Source organism: Aureococcus anophagefferens (genome assembly GCF_000186865.1).
Source record: "Aureococcus anophagefferens unplaced genomic scaffold AURANscaffold_6, whole genome shotgun sequence".
Lineage (NCBI taxonomy): Eukaryota > Pelagophyceae > Pelagomonadales > Pelagomonadaceae > Aureococcus > Aureococcus anophagefferens.
The window spans coordinates 869,799-880,236 of record NW_008705566.1 but is presented as its reverse complement, the minus strand read 5'-3'; the positions used below and the strand labels follow the sequence as shown (position 1 = coordinate 880,236).

Sequence of the window (10,438 nt, the reverse complement as noted above, 5' to 3'; positions counted from 1 at the left end):
GCGGTCCAAGCTCCGGCGCGCGCTCGACAAGGCGCGGGCGTAATCTTTCGTGCGACGTCCCTTAGGCGCCCTTGACCTTCGACGGCCTAGGGCAGCAGCAGCAGGAGACCAGGGCCGCGACGAGGAGCCCGACGGCGACGCCGAGGCCGAAGAGGACGCCCGCGGCGCCCTTCTCGAACTTGACGATGTTGCGAAAGTCCTTGCCGAGCGCCGACTTGCCCAGGAGCTCGTCGAGGGCCGTCGGCGGGCCGGGCGGCGTCGGCGCGGCCTGGGCGTTCTCGCCGCTCTTGTAGCCCTCGGTGACGTACGCGACGAGCTCGTCGAGCTTCCGGCCGCCCCTGTAGGTCTGCATCTGGTGGCCCGCGAGGAAGACGAGCGTCGGGTAGCCCTTGACGCCGTAGGTCTTGGCGAGGCGCGGATGCTGCGTCGCGTCGACCTTGGCGACGAGCACGTCGGCGCCGGCCTGGGCGGCGAGGTCGGCCCAGAGGGGCTCCAGCTTCTTGCAGTGGCCGCACCAGGGGGCGTAGAACTTCACGAAGCAGCGCCGGCCGCCGCGGAGCGCCGCGGCCGTCGTCGGCGCGAAGGTCGCCTCCGTGAGGACTTCGACCTCGGCCCGCGCGACGGCGAGGGCTGCCATAGCGAGCAACCTCATCGTTCGAATGTGCAATTAATGTGCAATCAGATTTGCGTGAAGCGCGCGCTATGGCGCAGCCCCCATGAGCAAAGTCGCGCTGCTGCTCGCCTTCGCGGCGGCGTCGAGCAGCCTCGACACGCTCGCAAGGCTGGCGCTCACGCAGCGCCGGCGCGCGCCGAAGAAGCTGCCGGCCGTCGGCGCCGGCGAGTGCGCGCCGGCGCCGGACGCGCTCTGGCTCGTGGGGTCGTTCCACAAGACGGGCACCGTGCTCAACCAGGCCATCCTCGCCGACCTCGCGCGCCGCTCCGCCGGCGCGAGGATGCAGCTGCTCGGCGGGCCCACGCGGACCGGCGTCGCGGCCGCGGCGAGGGCCGGCTACCGCGTGCTCTTCTTCCAGAACTTTGCGATCGATTCGACGCGGACGTGGCTCGGCGACGCGCGCGCGTACCGCAGGCACCTCGGCCTGCGGGCGCGCGCCGTCGCGTGGATCCGCGACCCGCTGTCCGTGGTGCTCTCGGCGTACTTCTACCACCGGACGGCGCGCGAGCAGCTCGCGATCGGCCCGGCCACGTCCGCGCCCGTCTGGTCCTTTTGCCGCGCGAGCGCGCTGCCCTTCTGCGGCGCCGTCCGCAACGCGAGCTGGGGCGGCCTCGCGAGCTACCAGGCGCTCCTGAGATCGCTCTCGGCGGACGACGGCGCCCTCGCGGAGGCCGTCCGGTCGCTGCCGACGGCCCGGGCGCTCAACGCGACCCACGCCGCGCTCGCGCCGGCCCGCGGCGCGCGCCTCCAGGACCTGGACGCGGCCATGGCGTCGTTCAACGCGACGTTCGCGTCCATCTTCCGCTGGCTCGGCGTCGGCGGTCCCGCGCTCGCCGCGTGCCTCGACGCCGCCGCGCGCCACGACCTCGCGCGCCGCGCGTCGAACCACGCGTTCGACGGCTCGCAGCGGCACGTCCGGGACGGGCTCCGCGCCCACCTCCTCGGCGACGCCTGGTTCGCGGCGACCTACGGCCCGCTGCGGCGCGCCATGGGCTACGGCGTAACCTAGGCAATGAGATTAGGCAATGCTGCGGGCTGACCCGCCGGGCTAGAAAATAACAAAAGCAACCGCTCAGGAGCTGCATCGTTGCGATTATTGAAGCAATTACACGCGATGGACGCGCTCCGAGCGTGGCCGAGTCCGCAGTGGTGAAGGTGTCTCTCTGCAGTAGGTGATTGCGTGGGACGGGTTCTTTGGGCCATTGAGGCGGATTCAGCACATCACCTACTGCAGCGGCCGACGCCGTGAAGTCGGCGTTCCGGGCCTCCATGGGGACGACGAAACGGCCGAGATCGGCACCGTGGGGTGGCCCTCCGCAGTAGGAGATGTACTCGATCCCACCGGACACATACTGGGGACGGGGCTCGGGCGGTGGTGTCGGCCCAGACCGCGTTTCTGGACGTGGGGGCCGGTTGGGCTGCCGCGCCACGTTTCTATGCGCGCGTTGGCGGTCGATGTTTTCGACGTCGATGGCCGAGCGGATCAAATGGGACGCCCGCGGTACATAGACGAACGATTCCCGACGCTCCGTGCGCTCGAACACGGTCGAAAAGGGTGCGGGGGACGCCGAAAACCCTCTTCCGACCCCTTGGGACGCCCCGCGCGCGATGCGGCGCAATCCTCGGGAGTGACATCCCGCGGGGAATGTGTCCGCAACAGGGTTCCGGTCCTCGCAGCCGCGGGGATCGTTGCGCAACTCTGCATCTGCGTCGAGCTACGGGCTGGAGAAGACGAGAATTTCGTCCATCGACGCTGCAAAAGGGCTGCTCGCAGCCTGATTGTTTGAGTTGCTTTCGAGGAATCAGTCCAGTTGCTTTTTTTAGTTTTTAGCCCGGCGGGTGAAGGCTTCATTGAAGGGCCGTCCATTCTCGTGGACGCCATGGCTGCCCAGGAGACGTCGTCGGTGGCCGACCAGGTCGACGAGGCGCCGCTGCTGCGCTACGTCGGCGACGTGCGGGGCCACGCGCACTACGCGCTGGCGAGCGGCGAGGAGCTGCTCGTCTGGACGCCGGAGAGCGACAAGGAGTACCGGCCTCTGCTCGTCTACCTCCACGGCGCGTCGCCCCGGGGCACGGATATCACGCAGATCCTCGCCAAGGGCCCCGGGTGCGTGCCGCAGCTCCTCGCCGACGGCGAGCTGAAGTTCGACGCGACCGTCGACAAGGACGCGGCGGAGAAGCTCTCCGCGAAGGTCAAAGAAAAGCGCGGCGCGCTCCGCGAGGCGAAGCGCGGCGAGAACGCGGCGGCCATCGCGGCGGCGCAGGAGGCCCACGACGCCGCGGAGCAGGCCGTCGAGGACGAGAAGATGCACCGCATGCTCGCGCGCGGCAGCGGCTGCGTCGTCGTGTCGCCGCTGCTCGGCGCGCGGCAGGAGTGGTGCAAGACGGCCGCGCAGTTCGCGCGGACGATGAAGATCCTGGAGACGTTCCTGGCGGCGTCGCGGAAGAACGAGGGCGGGTTGAAGACCATCGACGAGTACCGCGTCTTCTGCACGGGCGCGTCGTGCGGCGGTTTGGGCACGTTCACGCTCGCGTGCCGCCTGGCCCAGAAGCACGCGGGCGACTCCGAGGACCGCAAGAAGTTCCCGCCCTTCGCCAGCGTCGCGCCCATCTGCGGCGGCGGCAACATCGTCTACGCCGCGCTGCTCCGCGGCACGCCGTCCTGGTTCTGGCACAGCGCGTCCGACTCGGCCGTGCCCTGCAGCGAGACCGAGGCCCTCGTCGCGGCGCTCGACAAGCTCCACGCGCCCGTGCGCTTCAAGAAGCTCACGGACGAGGAGACGCCGCCGTCGCCGGCCCACGTCGCCTACATGACCCACCACAACGCGTGGACGCCGGCCTACAAGCAGGGCTCCGACCTCTGGCCCTGGCTCTTCGCCCAGTCCCTCTTCATGCGGCCCAACGTCCTCCGCCCGGCGAACGCGCCCATCAAGCGCAGCTGAGGCGGGGACGCGCGTAAAGGAGATTGTTCTCGGGTCCTTCAAGTTGCTCAAGTTGAAGACGATTTATTTGCTTGTCACAAGTCGTCTTCGGCGGACTGGCTGGTGGACGACGTCGAAGCGCAGCCCGAGGCAGCCCGAAGCTGCAGACCGCGTCGGCGCACGCGCGCGCTCGCCATGGCCTCGTTCCAGGACATACGGAACCTGAAAATGCAATTGAACGACCTCTGGGAGACGCATTTCGTTGTCTACCCGGCGGAGGACAACCGCGAGCTCGACAAGTACGTCGAGCGCCTGAAGCGCAAGCACCCGGGCGAGCAGGGCGGCGAGCTCCTCGGCCGCATCAAGCAGTTCTCGACGCAGCTCTTCCAGAAGGCGGGCGAGGAGAGCCGCGAGGACCTCGACGTGATCTTCGACGCCATCGAGCGGACCTCGCTGTCCAAGGTCCGCTTCTTCAAAGTCGTGCACAAGCCGAGGATCGTCATGCGCGCCACGCCCGACGCGACGGCGCCCATGGTCTGCACGCGGCGCGCGGGCGAGACGCTGTCGGCCGTCGAGGTCCGCGACGGCTGGATCCGCTGCGAGGAGGGCGCGCGGGACGCGTGGGCGCTCATCGACGGCACGGCGCTCGGCTTTGGGACGCTCCTCGAGGACGTGACGCCGGCGTCCGCCGCGGCGCCCGCGAAGAAGCGCGGGGCCGACGCGTACCCGCGCCAGTTCAAGGTCGCGGGCAAAAAGGGCGCGCTGCTGCGCAAGACCGCGGACCTCGACTCCGCGCGGGTCAAGCCGAACCTCGACTACGACACGATCTGCATGGTGTCCGAGGACGTGCTCCTGCCCGACGGGACGCGGAGGCTCCACGTCGTCTCGCCCATCGACGGCTGGTGCTCCGAGAAGGTCATGGCCCTCGCGTGATAACACAAGGGCGCTTACGGCGTGGTTCGGGGCGTCGCGGGCGGATGTTCGGCGAATTGCGCGCGCGCCTAGCGGGCCTCCTCGAGCTCGGTGACCCAGTTCTTGTAGCGCGGGTGCTGGCGGTTGCCGGTCTGCGGGTGGCCGCCGACGGGGCCCGACTGCTTGAACTTGATGAGGTACTCCGGGTAGGCCTGCGCGTCGTGGTACGTGACGAAGATCTCCGGGTTGACGACGTGGTTGACCGTCGAGTCGAAGAGGAGGTTGCGCGAGTCGTCGCGGATGTCCGGCGTGAGGGCGTCCTTGCGGCCCTGGCAGTACTGGCCGATGACGACGCGGCAGAGGAAGATGGACTGGACGCCGTTGTCGTCGGGCCGGCAGTAGAGCGGGTACGCGGAGTAGGACGCGTCGCGCGCGAAGTAGACGCCCTTGCCGAAGAAGGTCGCGTTCTTGCCGCAGAAGGAGCGGTTGAAGCCCTGCTGGAGGATCTTGGCGACGACGTCGCCCGGCGCGCCGTGGAAGAGCCAGCAGCGGACGTACTTGCGCGTCGCCTCGGCCAGGTTCTCGGAGCCCTCGCGCGACACCGTCGCGGACTTCCTGACGCAGTAGGACTGCCAGAGCGAGATGTTCTGGACGCGCTCGATGGACTGGATCGTGCACTTCTTGCGGAGGTCGTCCTCGAGGAGGAACGCGCCGGCCGCGCGCTTGTACTCGTCGGACTTGGGGTCGAGCTTGAAGTACTCGGCGACGAGCGGGTCCTTGACCTGGTCCCAGTACCTGGGCGGCGCCAGGGCGTCGGCGCCGCCGCCGCCCAGCGCGTCCTGGAGTTCCGCGAGCTGCTCGGAGCTCGGCGGGTCCGTGCGGGCCATGGGGAACCAGCCGCTGTCGAGGCTCCAGTCGCTCGGGAGGCTCCCCGGCGCGTGGTGCTTCTTGCCGCCGAGGACGATGGACCCGTAGGCCCAGCCGTCGTCGCGCTGCTTGGCGATCTGGATGACGGCGCCCTCCTCGAGGATGAGGCAGGGCTCGTCGCAGGCGATGTCGCCGGGCCGCTCCGCGGCGGACACGGCGACGTCGCGCGAGCTCCGCTGCTTCGCGGGCTGCCGCTTCGGCTGGTCGCGGAGCACGTTGCGGCCGAAGCCGGACCGCGTGTTCGTCTGCGTCATCGCCCGGAAGTCGACGACGTAGACGTCGTTCATCCAGAGCTCCTTCTTCCTGGCCGCGTACGCGGCCTCGAGCCGCTTCGCGTCCGACGCGTCGTAGGGCACCCAGAAGGGGGGCTTGACGTTGGCGTGGTTCTGGATGCGCTGGGGCGACTCCTCCCAGTACCACCGCGCCGGCCCCGCGGGCAGGAGCTCGACGCCCGGGTCGTCGACGACGTCGATGGCGACGTCCGACGCGGCCGTGTCCGGGCTGAAGGGCCGCGACACGGACCGCATGCCGATGACGCTGTCCTTGAAGTTCTGCAGCTCCTCCGTGACCTTGGCGATGACGGCCTTCTGCGCGCGGCTCTTCTGGATCTTCTTCCGCCGGTAGGCGTAGAAGACGAGCGCGAACGCGCCGACCAATCCGAAGACGATGCCGACGATGAGGCCCGTCGGGTCCCCGGCCTTCTTCGAGCTGCTCGACGACGCCACGCAGTAGCCGTTCCCGCCGCAGACCTGGCCGTCGCCGCAGTCCCAGTAGCCCGAGGCGCCGGAATCGCAGTACGTCACGGCGTCGCCGGAGACCTCCCAGTAGCCCGCGAAGTGCGCGTCGAAGCCGCCGTAGGGGTCCGGGTTGTTCTTGTCCGCGACGAAGGCGACGACGACGTTGAGCGCGTCGCCGTCGTAGTACGGGGCCATGTCGTCGGTCGTCAGTGTGATGTCGTTTTGCGCGTCGAGCGAGAAGACGCCGTCCTCGAGGTCCGCGCGCGTGTACTCCTTGACCTTGAGGCCCGCGTCGACGTCCGGCGACGCGTAGTCCTCGACGAGGTAGACGGCGACGCGGTCCGACGTCGCCGAGCCGCTGACCTCGCCCCACTCGAGGTCGAAGGTCGCGAAGACGAGGCTCAGGCCCGCGAGGCTCGCGTCGCCGAGGGACGTCGGCACCTGGAAGGCCCAGAGGCACGTCGTCGACGACGGGTAGTCGTCGACGTGGCCCGACAGGATCTCGCCGGAAGTCACGGACCCGAGGTGCGTGTCGCCGACGCAGTGGTCGAAGCCGCAGCTGTAGCCGTAGTACCCGAGATCGCAGTCGCAGCTCAGGTCGGCCGCGCAGGTGCCGCGGCCGAGGCAGCCCGCGGACGCGGAGCCGGCGTCCGAGCACGACGTCCGGTCGAAGGCCTCGTAGGCGACCTCGAAGCCGCCGGTCCCCAGCGAATCGCCGTCGACGATCGCGTTCGTCAACCCGTCGCTCTCGAAGACGAGGAACGCGTCGCCCGCGACGATGATGGGGTGGTCGGGCACGTCGTCGCCCGTGAGCGCGTAGACGTAGTCGTCCGCGCCGACCGTCGAGGACGCGCCGTAGCCCGGGGGCAGGCCGGAGCCCTCGTAGACCTTGACGAAGTCGAAGCCGCGCTCGAGGCCGAGGAAGGTGAAGTCGAGGGACACGTGGGAGTAGGCGGCGGACGAGATGCGCCAGCCGCAGGTCGACCGCGGCGCGTAGCGGTCGCTCGTCGACGGCTGGGACCGGAGCGTCCCCGAGCCGTCGTCGACGTCGAGGACGCCCATGCAGTACGCGTGGTCGCAGGACGCGCCCGAGTAGCCCGGGTCGCAGGCGCAGTAGCAGTTCCCGTCGACGTCGGTCTGCTTGGCGCCGTTGGCGCCGCAGGAGCAGGCCGAGATGTCCGCCGCGACGGCCTCGAAGCCGACGGAGCCCAGGGCGCCGACGGCGTGCTCGTCGTAGCCGTCCGTGCTCCAGCGCACGTAGAGGGCGACGGCCTCGTCGGCGTCGGCCGCGAGGCTCGACGCGTCGTCGACGCCCGCGAGCGCCGCGGCGACGGACCGCGGGTCGGAGACCGACGCGTCGTAGCAGCCCGTGACCGCCGGGTGCTCCGAGCCCTCGAGGTGGCGGCCCATGTACCGGGCCAAGAGATCGCCGTTCGCGGCGAAGACCTCGAGCGCGTCGAAGGGCGCCTCGGACGCGAGGCGGTTCAGGGAGACCGCCGCGCAGGCGTCGGGCTTGACGGCCCAGACGCACGTCGCGTCCAGCGCGTACGCGTTCGTCGACGAGGACCCGTCGTCGAAGGTCGCCGACGACGAGACGCTGAGCGACGTGAAGGTCGCGCAGCCGGGGTCCGCGCTCGACGGGTACTGCTCCGGCGGGGGCACGTTCGCGGCGTCGACGGGCGCGGGCCAGCCGCGCGATGCCGCGCCCGTCTCGTCGAGCGCGACGGCCTCGTTGGACTCGGCGTCGAGGTCCTCGAGGATGCTCGCGTCGAAGGTCGAGTCGTAGTAGGCGGCGCTGTCGGCCGTGGGATCCGACGCGAGCGCCTTCTGGAGGTAGAGGAAGGCCGCCTGCTTCTGGGTCATCGCCGCGATGTCGAAGTCGAGCTGCTCCGCGATCGTCGGGTACTCGAACTTGAAGATGCGGTCGTAGACGTCGTCGTGGCGCTCGTCCCAGTCGTGGGGCTCCGTGCCCGTCGAGTCGCTCAGGTAGACGAAGTGGTCGACGAGCTCCGTGTAGTTGCCCGCCGCGGCCCAGCCGTCCTGCTGGTAGGCCCGGACGTAGTCGTAGTTCGCCCGCGCGAAGGCGTCGACGACGCGCTCCACGAGGCCGCCGTCCTCGCCGTGGGCCGCGAGGAAGGCGTCGGAGACGCCGAGGACGTTGCCCGTCTCGAAGTCCCACTGCGCGACGGTCGCGGCGTCGATCATCGCGCGCCCGAGCTGGCCGCTCTCGCCGCCCCACTCGTTGTCCAGCAGGTGCTGCATCGTGTTGCCCCAGCACGCCGCGCCGTCTATTTCGCCGTTATCCCAGGCCTCGATGATCGCCGCCGGCGACGCGGTGACCAGCGCGACCTCGTCGACGTCGAAGCCCGCCTGCGCGAGGCCCGCGAGGAGGATGTAGTGGGTCGTGGACGTGTAGGGCGTCCAGAGGACGGTCCCCGCGAGGTCCTGGGGCGCGGTCAGGTCCGGCCGCGTGACGAGGGCCTGCGCCGCGCCCTTGAAGTGGAGGATCGACACCGCGGACACGCCCGCGCGCCGCGCGGCCGCCGTCGCGTACGGCGTCGACCCGAGCATGGCCATGTCGAGGTCGCCGGCCTCGAGGTGCTGGATGGAGCGGCCGCCGGAGGTCTCGCGGTAGAACACGAAGCACACGTCGTCGTCGTCGAGCCACTGGGTCATCGGGGCGATGGTGTAGGGATTCGCTTCGTCAAACGTCCCCACCTTCACGGTCGTCGTGCACGTCGCCGCCGCCGATGACGCGAGGAGCGCCAGGAGGATCTTGTTGCGCATGGTCTCGCCGCGGATTCGCGCGCGACAATGCTCGAACTGCTCGAAGCCAATAATGCTCGAGCAGCAGCCCCGCGATCAAGCGGGTTGATCGGCTTCAACCTTACCTCAATAAACCTACGCGAAGTGCTGGAGGAGCATCTTGCGCCGCACCGCGGGGTCCCAGCCGATGCGGCCGTGGCCCGCGAGGAAGTTGTCGACGACGACGACGTCGCCCGTCTCGAGGGCCACCGCGACGCACGAGTTCCAGATGTCCGCGCGGATCTCCGCGAGCGTCGCGTCGTCGATCGCGTCGCCGTCGCCGTAGGTCGTGTCGTAGGGGCTCCCGTGGGTCGTGTCGATGTGGGGCGCGAGGTCGAAGTAGTCGCGGTGGTTCGTGTGGATGCCGTTGAACCAGACGGGCTCGCCCGTGGCCGGGTGGGGCCGCGTCGCGGGCAGCGTGTTCTCGTAGTCGAGCGTGCCGTCCGGGGACCAGGACCAGGTCACGTCGTCGCCGGGCAGCGCGTCGAGCGCGGCGTCGACGGCGGCCCGGTCGCGCGTGAAGTAGCGCCGCTGCCAGTTGAAGGTGTTGACCGCCGGGTCGACGAGCTCGTCGGACCAGAGCTTCTTCGCGTAGCGGACGCCGCCTTTCGCCGCGAACGCCGCGTCGAGGCCCCGCGCCGCCGCGCGCCGCGTGACCGCGCGCATGTCCACGAGGATGGTCTCGCCGCCCTTCCCCCGGGGCGGGCCCTCGACCATGAAGAAGGCGATCTTCGACGGGTGCGCGGGGTTGTGGGCCATGTCCTGGTGCGGCTCGATCGTATGCTCCGCGGGCTCGTCGGACGCGGTGCGGACGCCGCCGACGGCCGTGCGCGCCGTGCCGCCGCCGCCGATGCTCACGCGCTCCCAGCCCAGGCCGTCCGTGAACGCCGCGAACTCCTCCGGCCGGCTGAAGTTGAGGCCCCGGAAGAGCACCGCGCCCGCGCCGGAGAGCCGCGCGTCGAGGAACGGCCGCGCGGCCGCGCCCCAGGCCGTCGCGTTGCGGTACCCCGCGCCGGCGCGCACGGCGAGCGGGAAGGCGCCGTCGGCCGGCGGCGACACGAACTCGGGCAGCAGCGCGCTCGTCGCCGACGGCAGGTTCGCGCGGCCCCGGATGGCGACGGGCCCGTTCCCGGCGTAGAGCGCCGCGACGTCGGCGTCGGCGACGACCTCGAGGAGCGGCGCCTCGCACGCCGGCGGCGCCGCGCAGACGCGCCAGGCGACGAGGGCCAGCAACGCTCTCCGACGCGGCTGCGCCATCGTGGCACCCACCGTCGGTCCGAGGATCGGGGCAGCGCTGCCGATAACATCATCGTGTTGCTCCTCAAATCGAGGCTGCTTCAGCGCTGGGGCAGCCCCCGGGGGAGCGGCGGCCGCCATGTCCCTCGTCACGTACTGGTCGCGGCGCCAGTTCATCCACGAGGAGACGGACGAGCACGTCACGAAGCTCCACGCGACGCCCGCGG

The 10,438-nt window shown here is 70.3% G+C and overlaps 2 protein-coding genes across 2 annotated transcripts; both read right to left on the bottom strand.

Moving 5' to 3' along the window:
* Positions 1-364: 364 nt before the first annotated feature.
* Positions 365-535, bottom strand: AURANDRAFT_8511 (hypothetical protein; the record flags this gene model as incomplete). The annotated part of the gene is made up of 1 exon (XM_009037157.1): positions 365-535. A coding segment is annotated over one exon (171 nt), but the record flags the coding sequence as incomplete, so codon positions are not given.
* Positions 536-4,595: 4,060 nt separating this feature from the next.
* On the bottom strand, positions 4,596-10,232 carry AURANDRAFT_63045 (hypothetical protein; the record flags this gene model as incomplete). Its single annotated transcript, XM_009037267.1, has 2 exons — positions 4,596-9,012; positions 9,076-10,232. 2 exons carry the CDS (start codon positions 10,230-10,232, stop codon positions 4,596-4,598), a joined length of 5,574 nt encoding a protein of 1,857 aa, XP_009035515.1.
* Between the last annotated feature and the right edge of the window lie 206 nt (positions 10,233-10,438).